The sequence below is a fragment of the Gorilla gorilla genome, chromosome 6, assembly GCF_029281585.2.
Source record: "Gorilla gorilla gorilla isolate KB3781 chromosome 6, NHGRI_mGorGor1-v2.1_pri, whole genome shotgun sequence".
Classification (NCBI taxonomy): Eukaryota; Metazoa; Chordata; class Mammalia; order Primates; family Hominidae; genus Gorilla; species Gorilla gorilla.
The window spans coordinates 92,959,740-92,980,695 of NC_073230.2; the positions used below are offsets into that span (position 1 = coordinate 92,959,740).

The window sequence follows — 20,956 nt, forward strand, 5'->3', positions numbered from 1 at the left end:
GGTGGCAAGAAGCTAAGAGTATTCCACGAACGGACTTCACATTGGAAGAAACATCAGATGTGGACAGGAAGTGTGTTCAGTTGGTGGAATTCTCTCTTACCATGTGGGAGGACTGGGTTAGATTTCCAGGCAATGTACCAAGGTGTTGGGGTTTTGAAATAGTACCACTTTTTCCTGTCCAAGTTCTGCATTAATTGAAAAATAAGAACAGGAATAAAACAAATAAAGGCCAAACTATCATCATTACTAGTAATAAGGAATAGGTTGACAATTATAAGTTACTGTAAAAGTAAAACTGGACTTACTACTTCTTCCATGCAGATTCTAGACCTTGGAACAGCTCCTACATGGCAGAGCAAACACTTAACTCTAACTGGTCTGGGGAGAACGTTAGTATAAATAGACCAAATTCTTCATGCTTAGAACCATTGATAAGTTAGTTACATCCAATCAAAAAATGTTGGACAATTACCTTCTTACAATTCTCTCTCTATTAGGAGGAGAAAAGAAAGGCATACAAGTTAGAAGTTTGAGGGAAGCTTGCTCTTTCTGGATACCAGAAAAAGGGAAGTAGGCATTCCTCTCTTAATGTACCCCCGATGAAGCCTAGGTCATATGGTTGAATTTCTAATGCCTTCAACTAGATAGCCCAGATTTTGACCCTTAACTGTCTAAAATGTATGGAGGCCACACAGAGCTCTGCTGCCCTCATTTCCATGTCTTTGACTAGTTATTTGTTATGACTTTCTTTCTTGCTTTATGCCACAAGAGCTAAGCATGACTCTCTTTTTACTGTTTGATTATTTTATCACTTACTTCACTTTTGCTGTTCCTCTCCCCATAATTACTTCTTCTTCACTTCTCTACTATCCCCAAAATATAAGACTCTTTTTCATTTAAGAGTTTTAATGCTAGTTACTATAGACTACAGGATTTCAGCAAAAAAAAGAACAATGGAGAATTTCTGTAAATAACAAAGTGCTCCCACTCACCTTCTTTGTCCTGTTATTAGAAAATATATTACTTTTCTATAAGTTATAGGCTGAATAATACAATTATAGGTATAGTGTTTTATATCACTGCTATTTAAATAAGAGAAGGAAAAGAAAAAAGAAATATTTATGTATACTATCTTTTATAGTTACATAGCTACCTCTACTTGTGCTCTTTGTTTTTCCCTATAGATTTGAATTACTCTCTGGGGTCAGTCACTTTCAGTCTGAATAACTTTCTTTTATATTTCTTGTAAGGTGGGTCTGTGACTACAAATTATCTCAATGATTATCTGTGAATGTTTTTACTTTACCTTCGTTTTTGAAAGATAGCCTTGCTGGGTAGTGATTCTTGATTGATAGTTGTTTTTTTTTTTTTTTTCTTTTTTTCTTTGGGCACTAGGAATACACCACACCACTGTCTTCTGGTCATTATTATTTCTGATAAGAAGTCAGCAGTTTATCTTATCGAGGTTCTCTTGTAAGTGAAAATTCATTTTCTCTTGCTGCTTTCAGGATATTTTCCTTGTCTTTGGGTTTCAGCATTTGTACTATGCTGTGTCTATGGAACTATTTGCTTTAATCTTACTTGGAGTTTAGAGCCTCTTAGGTTTATAGTTAAAGTTTTTCATCAAATTTGAGAAATTTTATTCCATTATTTATTTGAGTATTTTCTACTCCTTTTTCTTTGATCTATCCTTCTGGCATTCCTGTTACAGGTAGACTGATTTGCTTAATGGTATCCCACAGTTCTCTGAGGATCTCTTAGTTTTTCTTCATTGTTTATCCTTTCTCATCTTCAGACTGCATACTCCCTATCAATCTATCTTGAAGTTTGCTAATTCTTTTCTTCTATTAGTTCAATGTTTGTTTATGTGCCTTTAATGAATTTTTCACTTCAGTTTTTGTACTGAACTCTAGAATTTACATTTGGTTCTTTTTTTTCCAAAAAAATTTCTAGCTCTGTGTTGACATTCTCTATTTGGTGAAATATAGTAGTCATACTTTCATTTACTTCATTAGTATGGTTTCTTTTAGTTCTTTGAAAAAACACATACACACATACACAACTCTGAAGTCTTTGTTAAATCCATCTAGTTGCTCTCACAGGCAGTTTCTGTTGCCTGCTTCCCTGCCTGTGTAGGGGTCAGACTTTCTGGTTTCTTTGCCTCAAATTTCTTTTTTTAAGAAATTGACTTTGATAATATATTGTAGCAGCACTGGATACCAGTGCCCCCAACCCCCAGGTTTGTTACTGTTATTTGCTTGCTTATTTGTTTAGTGATTGGTTGGGCTATTTTGGTGAAGTCTGTTCTCCCCTGTCCTCCCACAGTGTGAATCCTCTCATACTGGTCCTGGAAGGGCGCAGCCTTGGGCATGTGCATAGTTATCCTGCGGTAACAGGTTTTTGTAGTCCATTTAGCAGTTCCTTTCTCTGATCACTTCAACTGCTCAGTTTCACTAATTGCTGCCATTGAGTTCCATAATTGTTGCTCTATAGTTTTCAACACTGCCCTGGGGCACAATTTTCTCCACAGGTTGAAATAAGCCTGAATTTAATTTACAGTTTTTGAGACCAGTTTTTGAGATGTGTTGTGATCCCAGAAGGGCTCTTCTTAGCTGTCTGTTTTCCTGGTTCTGTCTGGTAAGCTAGCTATGTTTCAGCTTATCTACACATTTAGCACATCTACCAGTCTTTTCTTAATTGCTTTACACCACTATCTTGATTGTTTTGAGGATGCCCTTAGGCTTGAACATTAAAAATCATGTTAGCTCTTGAGAAGACATTCTGAGCTCTCTGATTTTGACTTGCCTCTCTCCCTGGTCAAAATCTTTGCACCAAGATTCTGGAGCTGGGGGAGGGGACAATGGCACACTTCTTTCTGAGTGACACCCTTGCTTTAGCAGCTGGCTGTGTGGGAGAGTAGGGTACTGCTATTGCTTCTGGTCTACTTAGCTTGCTTTTCCCACCATGAAACCTCTGCTTTACACATGAGCCATGGAGAAGACAGTTGGGGTCCCATGTTCTCAGCCTGTTGAAGCCAAGGTAAAATCTCCATCCCTCAAGTTAGTGTTGGGGTGAAAAAAGGGAGTCCCCACCTTGTACTCACACTTGCTTGGAACTTATCTTCTGAAACAAGTAGCTGGGGCAGTATGAGAAATGCTAATGTCTTGCCTCTTCCAGGAAGATACAATAGCTCTCCAAGTGGGAGCCGGCAGGAGAGGTAGCCCTGTGTTTTCTGCTGCATCCACCTGAAGTAATTTCCTTAAAGCTGAATTGGGGGCAAGGAGGGAATGGAGTATGGTTCAAATACCATAGAATCTTCCTGTTTTTACCAAGTTGTGATTAGTTTTATTAGATAAATGTTTTTCTTTCTTTCTTTCTGTTTTTTACTTGCTACATGCTATTAGGACTGCTCCCAGATATTTTAAATAGTTGTGCGGTTTTGTTGTTGTTGTTTATCATTTTTACCAATTTTACTGGGAAGTAGATTCATGGAGCATTTCACATGCCCCATGTGCTCTGTCTCTCGTGTCTACTTTATGCTGGAAGTGGAACCTTAGATGTTTCTTAAGTAAGTCAACATATCAGTTGTTACTCTCCAGGGAATTAAAGGTTTGCTATGCCTTGTAATATTATTTAGTTCTGCTATTTCTTGACTGTGTCATGGATTATGAGAGGTAGGCAAAAACAATTTTTGTGTGTAGCGGGGCTTATATTTGAAAATTATTAATATGCTTTTCTGTTTGTCTTTGTGAATGTAATGATATTCACCCTAGTGTACCTAGGGCATTTATTTGCCAGTAGAGAGATTAGAATTTGGTATAGAATGAAAATAAAACAGCTAAGGTAAAACTCAGCTTCCACCTCAAAACACTGAATTTTGTAATCCCACTGTAGTTTGAGAGCCAAGTTTAATTGAGGGAGAAAGGATATTCCAGTTTTTTTCCTTACCATTTAAAATATCAATAACTACCAAGATCACTCCTTCTGTCCAGAACAGTAAAACCTTGAGACTCCATGGTAGAATGAAGATATAAATTGAAGGAAGTTAAACAGGGGAATTTATTTCCAGATAGGAGCATTTCGGAAGAAGAGACAAAGTTTCAGATATATCTGGATTTTCACTTTCTGGGGGAAGCATTAGGAGAGGTGGAGTGTTAAACTAAGAGGAGGAATGAGCACAGGGTTCTTGAACCACACTCCTTTTTTGGGAATCCGAAAAGAGACCACCATGCAATAGATCTCATTCACCATAGGCATTCTGAGCCTCCCTGGGGGTGACTGGCATGATAAGACTGAGAAAAGAACAGGTGAGGACCTCCCTTAAATATTCTGAGGCATGGGCACCAAAGCGAGAGTCAGTATGCCAAGAGATCTGCTGTGGTGGATAAAGGCATGGCATGGGCTGAAGGTAGACCTCTAGGATGGAGAAAGGACAAGGCATCGACTCCAGGTCTGGAGACCATGACAGCTGCGAGGAGACGAAATCATCAAAAGAGAGATAGCCAATGCTCCCTAGGAACATTGCCAAACTAAGCCAAAAGAACAAATCACAAGTTCACCAGCTACACACTCTAACACAGGGTGCCAGTGCCCAGGTGGACAAAGGACATCATGCCAGAGGGCAACAGATGTCAGCCAGCATGCTGCCAGGGACTAGCACAAGGCCAGAGTCCCTCATCCTCCCTATCTCCACCAAGGCCGTTAGATCATGTAAACCTCATCTTTCTTCCCTCTACAATTGACCATGATCTCAGAGAGAGATGCAGATGAGAGGGGGACTCTATGAATTTGGGCATTTCTACCCAAGATTAATGGAACATACTAACAGGGACGGTTTAAAAGATGAGAGTGAACTAAAGTTGTTTATTTTGTATATTTTCTCCATGTCAACTAGTGGTATTATAAATGGCTGCAGATAAAATAAAGGAACTGCATTCTCTCTGCACCTCTGATTTATAAGGTGAGTAAATTCTAGCAATGCTGCAAGTGTAATAATGTATATGAGTGTGCTGAACACATAATAAATATTATTTTTCTCTTTACCTCCCTTTTTTTTCTTTTTCTTACACCAAAGTGGGCATTTTTCCAATATATATTCTTGGCCACTTAGCATCCAAACACCCATTGTTCTAAAAGGAAGGATATAAAAATAGATCAAAGTTGAGTCATAGCATCCCCAAACATTATGGGAAGCTGAACTGGGGCAGTTATTTCTCTGCCTTGTCCCTCACAGCTAACACAGGGGCATGTAACCTAGTCCTGGCTAATGGACTCCCTTGAGGGAACACTGTCAAGAGGCAGAGAGAGTTAGAGGTTTCCAAGCCAGCAGTGACTACAGACTTTAAATCATGAGCCTAACAGAGAGTATCCAGTGACAGGAAGTCAGGAGGCTCAGGTCTTCTAACCAGGAAGGTTCACTGGTATGATCTTGCTGTGTTAGCTGCTGTCTTAGTCTGCTCAGGCTGCCATGAAAAATAGCATAAACTGGGTGGCTTAAACAAGGACAATTTATTTTCTCACAGTTCTGGAAGCTGGGAAGTCCAAGATCAAGGTGCCAGCTAGTTCATTTTCTGGTGAAAGCTCTCTTTCTGGCTCGCAGACAGCTGCCTTCTTGCTGTGTCCTCACATGGCCTTTCCTCGGTGAATGCACACACAGGGAGAAAGATCTCTGTCTCTCTTCTTTTTCTAATAAGGCCACCAATTAGAGATCCTACCCTTATGACTTCATTTAACCTTAATTACTTCCTAAAAGCCCTATTTACAAATATAGTCGTATTAGGGGTTAAGCCTTCAATATATGAATTGTGGGGATACACAATCCAGTCGATAGCAGCTACCTAATTTACTTTTTAACTCAGGCTTTTTTTTTTTTTTTTTTGTCAATTCTATCAAGTATCTCATATCTTCTCAACAAACCTTTTTTTCTGCTTAAACTTAATTAGAGTTAGTTTCTATTGTCAACAACCACAAACTCAGTCTGGTACAGAAACTACCATCAGGAGATAGTCACGTGGGAAGCCGATGTTGGTTATCTGCCATAGCTGATGCTAAAGAAAATAAAAATTCAGTAAGAGTTCAGGAATGGGAATCTGTCAGCTGTAACAAATAGCTACGTAATTTTTCTTCTATGGTGATCTTTAATGAAGTGTCCATTGAAAAGAAGGATTTAGGGGATCAAATTTTCACTGCTATTGAATAGTGTGAATGGCATGAAGAATTTACAGACACTAGGGTGAGGTGGATACTTCTAATGGGACTGGACAGCTGTAAGAAATAGATGACAGGTTGAAGTCTCTATATTTTAGATCTAGGCATAGACCCATGGACTTTCTCTGCTTGTGATAAGTATCTACAAAAATGTCAAAGTCAAATGCAAAGTTTAAATTCTGTGGGTTTCTGAATAAGGTCTGTGGAATTGCTAGTGTCACCAGATGACTTATGTGAAAGTGACAGCAATGATCAGGAAATAATGGGAAATTGAATGTAGGTAAGAATACGGAGGCCTGGGAGTACCTCCAAACCATATTCTACACTAAGCCTTGCTTGACAGCCAAAGACCTGCCGCCTTTCTCTTTGCATCTTCATCATCCTACATCAGGGCTGAGCCAGTTCTCTATCTGTAGCCCTTGTCAATCTCACCTTCAACATGGAGCATCATGTCAGCAGGACCTGGAGAGGAAGCTGTAGCTGGTATCTTTAAGACCTAGTTAAGACATTATGTAGGCCAGAAGATGGAGGAAAAATCTTTGAAAACATAAGTACTCACTACCTTAAGAAAGTCTCTATTGGTCTAGTCATCTGGTAAACTCCAAAGTATATGTGAATACCTTAATTCTCTAATATTAAGAGTCGAAATGCTTAGTGGGTCATTCTCGGTTTTGCAGGCAACATGTTCAACGTTTGCACCTTATTCAATCCATTTACCCAGTGGTTTGAAAGTTTTTACTTTCAAATGGCTATACTACTTGGAAATTATGGTCCAGCTGACCCAATGGTGCCCCAAGTGTCTATGGCAAATCAAACAAATGTCCCTAAGAGGTGAGTCTCAGAAGAAGTGCTTAGATTTTAGAATAATAATGTGGCCTCTTTATTGCATTACTCTCCCTTTGAGAGAGATGTCTTGGTTTGCTACTGGGCCTGAGTAGAGATTAAACCTTGACCACAAGATACCAGGTGACTATCAAAACAAACTATGCATTATGTACCAGGTTGTAGAAATTTCCTCCTCCTTCCTCCAGTGTGGCTTGCATCTTTCCAGCAGATTAAGAAATTCTCATTCCCCCAGGGGGACCATAGTGAACTTGGTGTTTCTAGAGATGTCTGGCATTATCTTTGTCGTTCAACAGCATTTCTTGGGTACTCAGGATAAGCCATGCACTTACTCACTATAATAAAGATGCAAAAGACTGGCTCCCTAAGCCAAGGACCTCATGGTTGGTACAGAAATGGGTTCATAATAGGCAACAGAGAGGCAGCCTTGGAGGGGACCATAATTTCTTTTTCCTTTCTTGCTACTTTGGAATAAAATTATGTGTTTAAAATATATTGGGGCAAAAGTACCCTTCTCCAAGTCAGTGTTGCCCATTCTTGGCCTTCTTTCCCTGCAGAGAAGGAAGGTCTAACCTTGTTGAAAGAACAGTATTCATGGAGAATTTATACTTAAATCTTGCTTATTTATATCACTGTCTGGAGTGTTTCTCATAACAGATCATTATGATCAAAAATTAATACCTACTATGATGAGAATGTTCATTACGGTGCACAGTACAGAAAGGATGCTTAAGTTTGGGCAAATCCAAAGTGCCTTCCCCTTCATTTTCAAAAGTAAAATGGGAATGTGTAAGAACTTGAATGCACTAGAATCCATTGGAGGCAGAACAAATCAATGCTCTGAGATCATTAGTTTGATTACCATTAAACTGTCCACAGTCAAACAATGACAAAAAATAATCAGTATGCCTTCTTACATTGTGGGCAACAGCAAGCCAAAGTGGATGTTATATATGCCACAGCTTCAAATGTTAGCCACCCAAGAGCCTCATTGTGTCATAAAATTCAGTAGTTGTTTCCTGCCGCTGAAAGGCGCAGTTTTCATGAAAACATTGCCACGGCTCAAACCCCACAGTGGAGCCAACCCACATCTGCCGCATGGTAGAACCTCAGTGCCAACTGTCCACTGCTCCACGCAGCTCTCCTGCCAACCACCTCCCCACAGCAGGTGAAAGTGAGCACCAGCACCCTCGATGGCCGGGCAGCCGGGTGACTGCCGGCAGCCAAGGGTCAAGGCATCATCGCCTGTGGTGAGGGGCAGTTTGCTGAACCCAAATTGAAAGGTTTTTCTGCCCAAATCCATACAGGATTGCTTAAATGTCAAGAACTATGGTAGCAAGCTTTGGGTTCTGTATCGTAATCTGAACCATGTAAATGCCCTTCACCACAAAAAATCTTGACGGATCTTGTGAACAAAACAGAAAGAACTTCTGCCAATAGCTGAGAAATAAATTCCCCCTTTCCTGCTGCTTGGACCACAGCATAATGAGGGCTCCCAAGCTCTCCTTGCAGTAATAAAATGGAATGTACAGCCTTTTCCTTTTGATGTGTTCCAGTTTAAAACTTTAGAGCTGATGCCTTTTCATCCTTAATTTATCTTACCTTGTAAATATTTCTTTACCACTTCCAATATCTTAAGTACACATTTTAAAAAATAATTCACTCTTTCTCCTATTTCAGTTGTATAACTTTATGCTATGGGTCAAGTTTTGGGCTAAATAAACATGCCTCCAGCTACAGCTCTGCAAATACCTCTGGCAGCAAATTAAGTCAAACAAATGTTTTGGTTGGGTGGTGAAGATGTTTTTTAACGATCTTCCTGTTCTTGTCTGGAGGCCCAAGGATAGACTAGGTGAACTCTCACAGGCTTTTCTAATTTTGTATTTTCTTTTTCTTTTCTTTCTTTCCCCCTCGCTAACTGTATTTTCAGCCACGTTAATATACAGGTCTCGTTTGTTGGGTTGGTTGGTTTAAAAGCTCACCACCAGAGGGTGCTACTTGTTTGCTTCTAAAATTCATTTCACTGGGGCTTGAAAAATGGAGGCCCTGCTACTAAAGAATTGTCCCCACAACAGCTTGTAAAGATTTTCAGAATGCCTAACGGCACCCTGGACTTCAAGGAATCTGATTCACTTTGCTTTTGGCGTTATTTATTTAGAACCAAAACTGAAAACCTGTAGCTTGCACAAAAAAAAATGCACTGATTTTTATATTTCCTGTAAATCACTAAGGGGGAAATGCTAATCATTTTTGCATTTCACGGCTTTTGTCCATACTTACTACACAGCAACAAGGAACCCAGAATTCCAACATCCTCTTCACCCACCGAAGAATAAAATAACATAAAGTAAAAAGAGTATTTGCTTTGCTATAACAACGTTAGCCTTTAACAATGAAACTTTCACTTATCCTATTTTCAAAACACATCTCCCTCTTCTGCTTTTGCATAATCTTGCTTTGATAAAGTTTTGAATTCTAGGAAGTATTTATCAACTTCGACTTCTCTCATGAGTGTATTTTTATGATTCTCTGATATCTGTATGTGACTTTTTCACTTGATATTTTTCTGGCATACACAAAGAAGGTATGGAGTTCAATTTCCACTCACCTATGTGGAGTTTGCATGGGAAAATACTTTTAAATTGTGGTCAGAAACTCTCGTGTGTTGTCACCTCAATTGGCAAACCAAATCAGTGGTCAGCAAAGGTTTTCTGTAAAGGGCCAGGTTATAATAAAGATTTTAGGCTTTGTGAGCCATAAGGTCTCTTTCACAACTACTCAACCCTGCCACTGCAGCAAGAAAGTAACCACAGAAGTCAATGGTTGGATGTAGCTGTATTCCAACAACACCTTACTTCTAGGAAGAGGTGGTGGGCTATAGTTTGCTAAGCCATGTAAATGATGAATCTTAATGTATGCTTAAGATTCTTAATGTATGCTTAATATATTCTTATTGATAAAATTCAGCACTGTTTCTATTACATTGTTCTTTGATGATTTTTGTTCTCCTCACATGATTTCGATGTAGTGAGATAAACTTCTTTAGTTTATCTAATTTAAAGTTGCCAGGTCACTTGGAAGAATATCACCGAGTTGCCTCTCCATAGCTTTCAAACTCAGAAGAGGCTTTGGCTTTCAGTGTCATTATGTTTGTATCCCATGAAGAGCTCGTATGGTAAGAGGAAATCAACAAGAAAGATGTTACTTCCCAGCGATTTCTCCAGAGATAATACGGAAAGTAAGCCAAAGACATAGTTTACCTTCAGACTGATGCGTGGCAAGAGGAGTCTGGGTCTCCTTTGAGTAGGACACTACTTCCCTTGGCAGGAAATCCACTTGGGTGACCTTTGACACGCCCAGTTTATGCAGTCTTCTTCTGTAAGTAACAAAGAATAAATGCTTAGAGAGGGGAGGCATTCCTTGCAGAAGAGCTATCAGTAATAAAAGAAAGCACTAAAACAAACAAACCACAAATACCCTCAGCTTCTGAGTGCAAGGGGCAGGGTCATGAAGCAGAACTGGCTCTGGGCTGGAAGTCAGGACACGTGGGCTCTTGGCCCACATTGGCCCTAATAGGCTGGGTGATGTCAGATAAGACCCTCAGCTTTCCTATCTGTAAAGTCTTGGTCCAGCTTACATGAGACCTCTTCCATTCTGAGCATCCCAGATTCTACTCAGTTAAAATTTGTTGAGGGAACTTTCATTTGCAATACAGGATTCTAGTCTCTTAGGAAAGAAGCAGAAAAGGAAAGTAATGCTTCTTAAATTTGAAAAAAAAAAGAGAGGTGGGTTCCTTAATGGTGTAACACATTCTCTATCATAGCAGTGAGGGGATTATATTTAAAGAATGAATTTAACACTTCTCATTTCTGCAGAATAGGAACTAACACAGATCAGCATGTGAATTTGCTTGAAAGACACATTGATATAGCACAGATGAGTGAAAGGGGGCACTGGGCTCAGAGTGATAAAGCCTTAGCACAGCATTCCAGACCTAACCGTGACTATGTAAGAAACCACTTCTGAATATTTATGTAGCACTTGAAGGGTTTTCAGGGGTCTTTAGATTCATTATGTTACGTGCCTTTATGACACCTCTATGAAGTATGTGGATAGATGTTATAATCTCCATTTTACAGATGAGGATAGTGAGATTCCGTTAAGAGATGTGCCCAAGTATATACAACTCGTAAATTGTAGAAGAAAGGTTATGAGTCTTGGTCCGTTGTTTTCCTACCAACTCAAACTCCTAACTAAGGTTCTTACTGGTGAGTTCTTGAGTTACTGCAAAAATCGGAAGTGCCTCCGAAGACACCCAGGAAGCATCCAGTCGTGGAGGTATAGTAGTATCACCTGGTGATTAAATACATAACCCCTAGCCCCACCATTTACCAGCGTGTGTCTCATCTTGAACAAGTCACTAATCTCTCTGTGCCTCAGCTTCCTCATCTGTAAAATGGAGACAGAGGTACTTTCTAATTGTTATGGGTAATGTCTATGTACCACATACACATAATGCATATGCCACATATCTATTATGTAGTCATATGTACATAATTTACAAACATATGTATTTTAAAACAGCTTCTGGAACATTGTTTTTAGTATATAGTTATTATGTTATTAGTATTGGACATATTCTATTATATTTCTAAAAAGTTCCAGGCATGGAGTGCATGCATCTCTGTGAGAGAAAAAGAAAAAAAAGGTGTACTACCCATTTAGCCAAAATCTTGCATTCCCTAGCTCTCTAGGAGCAACAGAAGTACACTCCATGCATATTATTGTCCTTAATTGTTACTAGTGGATGGCACAGCCTTATTTCTTTTTCTTTAAATTATTATTAATAGGAATAAAGTGAGAAAATGCATGGCACAGTTAGGAATTTTCACATACAATTTCCCAAACACTGTAGGAAAACAAAAATTCTTCTTGTCTATGAGCTACTAACACAATTGAGATGAGATCTAAGATGTGCTCAAAGTAGGTACAAGCAAATAAACAAACAAACGCTGGTTAGAGGACAAGCCTCGCTGGCTGTCTCTGTGTTCTAAGTGACCGTGACTGGAGCCCAGGCTCCACGCAGGCCTGAACCACATGGGCCTGTTTCACTGGGAGCTCTGGGCCACAGAATGCAAGAAAGTCCAGGCTGGGCCCAGGCTGAGCTTTGCACAAGTGACAAACCTTGCTCCCTTCTTACACAGAAATGGGGAAAGCACATACCACATATCAGAAACAAAATCACCAAATGAGGGAAAATCCTCAAAGTTTCAAAGTAAGACATTCAAGGTATTATTTTAAAACCTCCTTGGGTCAGAAAAGAATGTTTTCCTGCCTGAAATGGGTCTTTCTTGAAGCACCTAAAGAAGAAAACATGAAAAGACATCGCAGGACTGCTTGAGGCAAAGCCTCTCCGCTGCTTAGTAGCCCAGTGTCTTTCTGAGGCCCCAGTAGATCAGTCTTTATTATAAACAAGGAAGTGGAAAATAATCCACTTCAAATTGAGGCCACCTGAGCACAGAGAGATCACCCTAAACCCTCAACTGCCCTGGGCACCTGCATGAGACCCACGGAGCTCCAGCTCTGGTTAAGTGGTAGCTACCTCTACAGGCAGGGATTTCAGGGCATCCTGCTAACATGACGTAAGCTGCAGCCCTATCTCGTTTGGGACCAGCAACAGGTGCTGGGCAACAGGAGGCTGATGTGTAATTTGATACTCCACCATGGCAGACTGAAACCAGCAGGTGAGACCATACAGCACAATGGTGATGTCATGCACTCATTCTGAAACTGGGTTCATAGTTCTGCTTTGAACATACAGCTGAATGGTAGGAGAAAGCTTTGGACAAGTGACAAACTTCTCTAAGCCTCATGTTTCTTATCTGTAAAATGGGTACCTGTCATTGAGTTGTGAGGACTGAATGAAGCTAATGCTTACATAGCACTTAGTTTAGTGCCTGGTATATATCAAGTGGCTCTTGGCTCAAGCAGCTCTACTTTAATTTATCTGTTCTGACGATTATAATAATGTTTATATTTGTAAAAGAAAATCAGAGAAAGCAGATTTAGGAGTGTCCTAAATTAAAGATTCCTTAAGATAGTAGAGTTGAAGATGATCTCTGACAACAAAATGAGAATCATACTCCTAATTTCTTTATATGGGCACATGGATAGGATGTGGCTGCTTGGGAGAGTTCATTTGCTTTTCCTTAACTTCTTTTCCTTTGAAACATCTGTTTTCAAAACGTAGGTGGAGTAAGTGTGTTTATCCCACTAAAACAAAACCTTTTCTTTTCTCAACAACCATTGAAAAGTTTCAACCAGTTTTTCACTGATGCTATGTTTGTGAGTTCAGGGTCTGACTTGTACCTAAGACATCAAAATAAAAGCTGAGTTGTCATCATTAGATTTTCCCAATGTACTGATCATCTGACACACTGATAAGCTTGTGGTTCTTCTGGCTTGAGGGTGAATCTGTCTCAAATAATTTATAATTTTAAAGCAATTCCTTATAACACTTCTTAGAGGGCACTGGTAGATCACTGTATCTTTCCATATGATCTCTGGATGGATGAAGCTGCATTTATTTCAAATGCTTTTATTCTTTGTGCCTATTTTGCTGCCGTTTTAGTAACCAGGGACTTACAATATGCCAGACGCTTTTCATACATCATCTTATTTTATCCTCATTAAAATTTTATATCATATTCCAATTTTACAGAGAGAAAACTGAGGTTCAAGTGATGTTAAGAAATTTTCCAAAATCACAAAGGTAGTGACAGAGTTGGGCTTTGGCTCTATGCAAGAGTAAGTCCCAGGGCCATGTACTTAAAAACTTTGAAACTGTACTTAAAAACCTTGTTTTCCTGCGTGTTCTCTAATGCCTTATGACCATCCACTCATTGAGGCATGCTTCTTAAAACCTAATATAGTGGTCCAAGCACGTGTGGTCATTTTAGAAGCATGAGAAAGAATTCTTGAGAAGTAGCCCGATTTAGATTGTTAGGACATAATGAAAGGATTATGTTTCTGAGTTAAGTACCATACAATCACCCCCAGCCCTAGCCAGTCCAGAAAGGATGACCAGAAGGTGTTGTCCTTTCATAGCAAAGACCTTTTGCTTAGGGATTTCTCTAAGTTAAACTAAGCAAAGGAGGAAGAGCAAGACAACACTGTGGCATTCATACCACTGCAGTTCCCGTGCCTTCTAGTTAGGCTGCAGACTCTATGCTGGTTCCTCAGTTCCGACTCTGTGCTACCTTTCCTGCCATCCCACCACCCCTCCTGCATAGCTCATGCCCTGTTCACTGTACACCCAGATACTGCTGCCATAGCCCTTGGTACATGTCACTGTACAGTCATGTGTGGCTTCATGATGGGGATACCTTCTGAGAATTGCATGTTAGGCAATTTTTTCATTGTGCAAATATCACAGACTGCACTTACGCAAACCTAGATGGTATGGCCTACTATACATCTAGGCTAGATGGGATAGCTTATTGCTCCTAGGCTACAACCCTGTACAGCATATAACCGTACTAAATACCGTAGGCAGTTGTAGCACAATGGTTGAGTATTTGTGTATCTAAAAATAGAAAAGGTACAGTAAGTATACAGTATTATAATCATACAGGACCACCATAATACACAGTGCGTCATTGACCAAAATATCATTATGTGACACATGACTGTATTCACTTCTTTTTCATGTCTGTCACCCATGACTAGACTGCAAAGATACTTATTTATCCCTTACTAATTTATGCCATACCCTGGGCCTTAGTTTAGCGTCAGGTACAGAGCAGGCACTAAATAAATGTTTGAGGCAGGAAGGTAGAGAGGAAAAAAGGGAAGAGAAGGAGAAAAGGTAGAAACAATGTAAAAATATAAATTGAGACTCAAATTATGTATGTCCTGGTTGACATGGCATCATTTTAAAATCATGTGGTGTATTTTCACCTGGTAAAATAAAAGAGTTTATTGAAACTTTAAAATTACTGAACTATAATGCTTTAAGTAACCGTGGGAAAACAAACATTCAATATCACCTATGCAGTACAATAAAGCTTCATATATTTGGATTAATTGTGCCAAGAGTAAACCAAAATTCAAGAAATCCTAGAGCAGAGATTCCCAAAGTGTGGTCCCTGACCCCACCAGCAGCAGTGCCACTTGGGAGATGGTTAGAAGGCAAATTCACAGTCCCCACCCCAACCCACTGAGTCAGAAATTTCAGGGTTGGGGTCTGGCAATCTGTTTTAGGAAGCTTGTCCACCTTCCCCCTTTCCCCACAACCCCTTGCTCTGGTGATTCTGATGCCTGCTAAAGGTTGAGTATCACTGGCTTAAAAACACTAGATAGAGTGGAGAGATGAAAACTTCACTGTTCAGGCAGACCTGTTTGAGCTTCCCCATCCTGCCATCAGATCCCAGGCTATTCTAGAGGCTTTAGTGCCACTGAATGGGCAGACATCTCTGAACTTCATTATGAAGTTCTATGAAACAAACCAGGTAAAAAGATGAGGGAAAAGGTGAGAAGAAGAGGGCTACAGAAAGTAGATTGCAGTATACAAAATATTAAGAAACTGGCTCAAGAACCTTAGCTAGATAAAAAACTAAAAAGTCAGACAGATGATTCCAGACTGGGCAGTGGAACCACAGATCCTTGACAAGCTGACTTGATCTTGTCCTGAAGTGACCTGGAGCCAACATCTCCCCAGAGCTAGGGTTTGACTTTCCCCTGAGAGTTTCTTTTCACCTTGTCCTGTCAACTTGGCTGAGAAAGCTGGCTGAGCAAAGCCATATTGCACGAAAGTTGAAATGTTTCTTCTGAAAAGAAAAATCAGGTCTTACTAAAGAATAAAAAATAAAGCTACTTGAAGTTTGAGAAGGTTATTTGCCACTGCTCAAGGTGCAAAGATTTCCAATTTAACACTAGCATAGTCCAATCCACCCAGGTTCTGTCCATTTGTCCTTGATTGGACATTATGAATCACAAGAAGAAAACTACTCCATTGTGTGAATCACTGTCCCCATTCCCCCTTCCATTTCTGGTTCAATTGACACTTTGTCTATCCACTCACAATAAGGTTAGCACGGCTTTGCTAGCTACTTATAAAGTTGTATTATCCAAAAAAAGGTGAAGCTCCAAGTGTGATGTAAGGATGATCTATGATAGCTACTAAAGCTGAAGAAAGTTAGGATTATACAAACTTATTCCCAAATAAAAGCATGAGAAACATGTACATTACCAATGGAATTCTAAAAAATATACTCTTATGTGGCTCTTCTCTCATTTCAAAGATAAAGGAAATTTTGAGAAAAACGTGAATGATATTTCGGGATGTTATGAAAACTTTAAGTACTATTTCTAGTACTATGAAGAATAAATTCTTGCAAAGCATAGAGTTATTTACTAAGCTGGAATGCCCTGGCTTTCTCCACATGTTTTGAAAAGAGCTCCATTCCTTTCAGAAACATAAACAATGGATCGTTAGCTTCTGGAATCATTGCATCTACATCCTGAAATAAGAGGAGAGGCACTGTTTTGTGCCTACATGTGATGAAGGCCTAAAGAAAACCCACTAGATTTCAAAGAAACTTTCTAGTTACCTTGAAAAATAAAGGCCAAAAATTTAAATGGAAAAATAATTTTGACATTTCAAGGACTGGATGGGGAGCTGGTTATGAAAGGCACGGAGAAGCAGCAGAGGTGGTTGACCAGAGACTTAAGATCAAGGCTGCCTTAATTTTTTTGTTAAAATAAAGTTCACACAGTATGAAATTTCCTTATTTAAACTGTATAATTTAATGGTTATTAGTATATTCACAAAATTGTGCAACCATCACCACTATCTAATTACACAACCTTGTCGTTACCCTCTCAAAAATCCTGTGCCTACTGGCAGTCACTCCCCATTCCCACCTCGCCTAGCCCTTGACAACCACTAATAATATGTTTTCTACTTACTTTGAAATAAATGGAATAATAAAAGATGTAGCCTTTTTGTCTCACTATTTTTACTTAGTCTAATATTTTCAAGATTCAACAATGTTGTAGTATGTATCATTATGTCATTCTTTTTATTGATGGATAAGATTTCATCGTATGGTTATACATTACTTTTAATCCATTCATCAGTTGTTAGACTTTTTGTTCGTTTCCACTTTGGGTTATTATGAATAATGCTGCTACAAACATTTGTATACAGTTGGCCCTCTGAATCCACAAGTTCCACATGTGCATATTCAACCAACTGCTGATCAAAAATATTCAAAGATAAACAATATCACAATTTTTAAAAATAAAAATTTTTAAAAATACAGTATAACAACAATTTATGTAACATTTACATTGTATTAGGTATTATAAGTAATACAGAGATGTTTTAATTTATACAGGAGGATGTACATAGATTATATGCAAATATTACACCAGTTTCTATAAAGAACTTGAGCATACTCAGGTTTTAGTAACTGGGAATGGGGGAATTCCTAGAACCAATCCCCCGAGGATATGGAGAGATGGCTGTACACATTTTTGTGTAGACAGTTTCAATTATCTTGAATACGTATCTAGGAGTGGAGCTGCTGGGTCACATGGCAGGTGATTATATATTTAACTTTTTGAGGACCTGTCAAATTATTTTCCAAAGTGTCTGTACCATTTTACATTCCCACTAGCAGTGTATTAGCATTCTAATTGCTTTACATCCTCCTCAACTTTTATTATCTGTTTATTTGATTATAGCATCCCAGTGAATATGAAGTGATATCTCACTTTGGTTTTGATTCGTGTTTCTCTGACGGCTAATGATGTTGAGTATCTTTTTTTGTGCTTACTGACCATTTGTATATCTTCTTTGGAGAACATGCCTGTTTGAATTTTTGTCCATTATAAAATTGGGTTATTTGTTTTTTTTTAATGGTTGAGTTGTAAGAAATGTTTTTAACTGTGGATATTAGAACTTTATCAAATACATGACTTGCAAATATTTTCATCCATTCTGTGGGCTGCCTTTTTACTTTCTTTATGGTTTATTTTGAAGTGCAAATATTTTCAATTTTAATAAAATCCAATATATCTATTTTTTCTTTGGTTGCTTGTGCTTTTGGTAACATATCTAAAAAAATCATTGCCTAACCCAAGGACACAAAGACTTAAACCTATGTTTTCTCCTAAGAGTTTTATAGTTTTAGCTCTCACATTTATGTCTGTGTTCTATTTTGAGTTAATTTTTGTATATAATGTGAGGTCGGGGTCCAACTTCACTCTTTTGCCAGTGGATATCCAGTTTTCCTATGCTTAATTTTCTTAATGTTCAGAGATAAAATTGAACAGGGAAAAAGAGAAAGGCTTCTGTCATGAATATTGATTTTCATTGATGCCACTTGCTCCAAGCAGGTGCTAAATCTGACAGACGAAGGATGGATTCAAGGGGAGAGACCCCATCACCTGCAAGTTTCCTAGGGGTTATGAAAGCTCTCAGAACACCTTCGCATGACTTCCACCACTAGCAAGAGCAACACTAAAGTCCACCTGAATCAGTTAGATACTATACAATTCACATTCGGATACTCTGATTTCTGACAACAATGAATTATATATAGCCAACTTGATGTTTCTGCGCTTCATATTTAAGAAAACTAAAAAAAAAATTGCAAAAAGAGAGCTGTACTACTTCTTTGACTTATAAAGGAATATGACAGCACTGGAGAACTGGCTTCAGACAGCCAAAGTTCTAGGTAAGATGGCTGCCATGAGAATTCCATAGATGTCACCAGCTAATCCTCAAATAAAGGCACATATCAGAGAATATAATACCTTTTGTGCATATTACAAATATTGGAAGGTAAAGCTGCAAGATAGATCTACTCTGAGATTAGTTGAATATTTTGTTTTAGTATGAGAATGCAAGAACGTGTACCAAGAGACAGAAGAGCCAGAATTAAAATACACTTCAGGAATTGAAGAAATTCTTGAGATTCCATAAACTGTGAATCACAAATAACACTGAGCAATGATCTCTGAATAGCAATCACAGTGTGTTTAATAACTGGATATTATAATGCTGATGGTACATCGGTTAGATCTGGTGGCAGGAGAGGAGTATAGGTAGATAAGGTGGCATCAGAAGCCAGAGTGTGGCACTCAGAAGCCAGGAAACCAAAAGGGGTCATTGCAATACTAGGCAGTTTCTAGAGCAGGAATGATTCCTGAAAGGCAAGCAGATAAAACCAGGAACAGATGTTGCTATGGTGTGAATGTGTCTCCTCCAAAATTTATATTGAAAACCCCATTGTAGTATTAAAAGATGGGGGGTCTTTTAGAAAGTAATTACATCATGAAGGCTATTCCCTCATGAATTAATTAATGCCTAGTGAAAGGGCTACAAGAAACTAGCTTAGGACTTTTTTGCCCGTCTGCCTTCTGCCATGTGAGGATACAGCATTTGCCCCTTTTGCCATGTGAGGGTGCAGCAATAAGGCCCTCACAAGACACCAAATGCCAGTACCTTGTTCTTGGACTTCCTAATCTTCAGAACTGTGAGAAATAAATCTATATTATTTATAAATTACCCAGCCTGTGATATTTAGTTATAACAGCACAAATGGACTAAGAAAGGTATTCTCAGAGACAAAGAATTATTTGGCCAGATGACAAAGTAGGTCAAGACCCCAAGGAATAAAAGAGTATCTTCATATTCTTAGGCCAAGGATAAAATAATATTTATTAAGTTTTATTCCTGCTATTCACATCACGATATTTCATCATCAGATACATTAAAGATGCTGCCATAGATTTTCCTAGTACTCTAAAATTTCTTCCGGTGAGTTTCTGAAAGATGAGCCCCTCAGAATGAGAGCGATAATGGTGCTATTTTCTTCCTTCTACACTACTTTTACGTGGGTGGGATACAGTTTCCTGGATGAATGGCAAAGGAAATACTTTGGTCAACATCATATAAGCAACTGCAAATGATAGGCAAAGCACTATGCCAGATCATTATGATAGAGAGAGAATGAGGAGATAGAATACACCAATCAAAAAGTAAATAGGAATAGAAGGTAAGAGAGGGGTGGAGCAAAATGGCAGAATATGACTCTCCAGCAACTGTCCTCCCAGAGAAACATTAATTTGAATAACCGTGCATGAAAATACCTTCATAAGAGCTAAGGAAAACAATGGAGCAATCATAGAACCCGGCTGTAGCACAATGATAAGAAAATACACATTGAAGAGGGCAAAAGGGACAGTTTTATATTACCCACATCACCAATGCCAGGTGGCACAGTACGAAGAGAGTTACCATTAACTGGGGAGAAGAAGCGGGAAGCAAGCACAGGACTTTTCCTTGGATCCCAACACCAGGCTCATTAAAGTAAAATCCAGCACCAGGCAGGCCCCCATGACCCCAGATGCCAGCCTGGTACTTGCAAACTGAGCCTACAGACCTGCCCCAGCACCAGGCAGGATCCTGTAGCCTCCAGCTTTATGCCTGCAAGGTGGACTCAGTCTCTGATTCACACCACTATCATGCAGACTTCAGCAGCCTCAGATTCCAGAGAGCTCTCAGTGGCGGGAGATTCCAGACAGCTCTCAGTGGCAGGCAGGCTTCAGCTGCCAAAGGCTTCCAGCCTGCTGAAGCCGCCTCAGGCTTCATGCATACCCCAACACCACATCAGCCACAGTGGACTGGGGCTTTGGAGCCATGCCAGATGACCTGCCCAGAATCTCTGGGTAAGATGAATGTGGAAGGGACTTATCAGACAAAGCTAGTCTGTGGAGACTGGAATAAGCACGTATATCCTTCAAATGCACAGACACTGATGCACGACCTTGAGAATCAAAAATAATCAGGTAAACATGACATTCCCAAAGGGTCAAAATAATGTGCCAGTGACTG

The 20,956-nt window shown here is 39.2% G+C and overlaps 1 protein-coding gene across 4 annotated transcripts in view; it reads right to left on the bottom strand.

The window, feature by feature from the left end:
• DYNC1I1 (dynein cytoplasmic 1 intermediate chain 1) overlaps window positions 1–20,956 on the bottom strand; it is a 326,316-nt gene that overhangs the window by 218,159 nt on the left and 87,201 nt on the right. For all 4 annotated transcript variants that reach the window (XM_004045789.5, XM_004045788.5, XM_004045786.5 and 1 more), the window contains one exon: window positions 10,311–10,426. In XM_004045789.5, coding sequence (XP_004045837.2) covers window positions 10,311–10,426 — 116 coding nt within the window. The remainder of the gene's footprint in view (window positions 1–10,310; window positions 10,427–20,956) is intronic.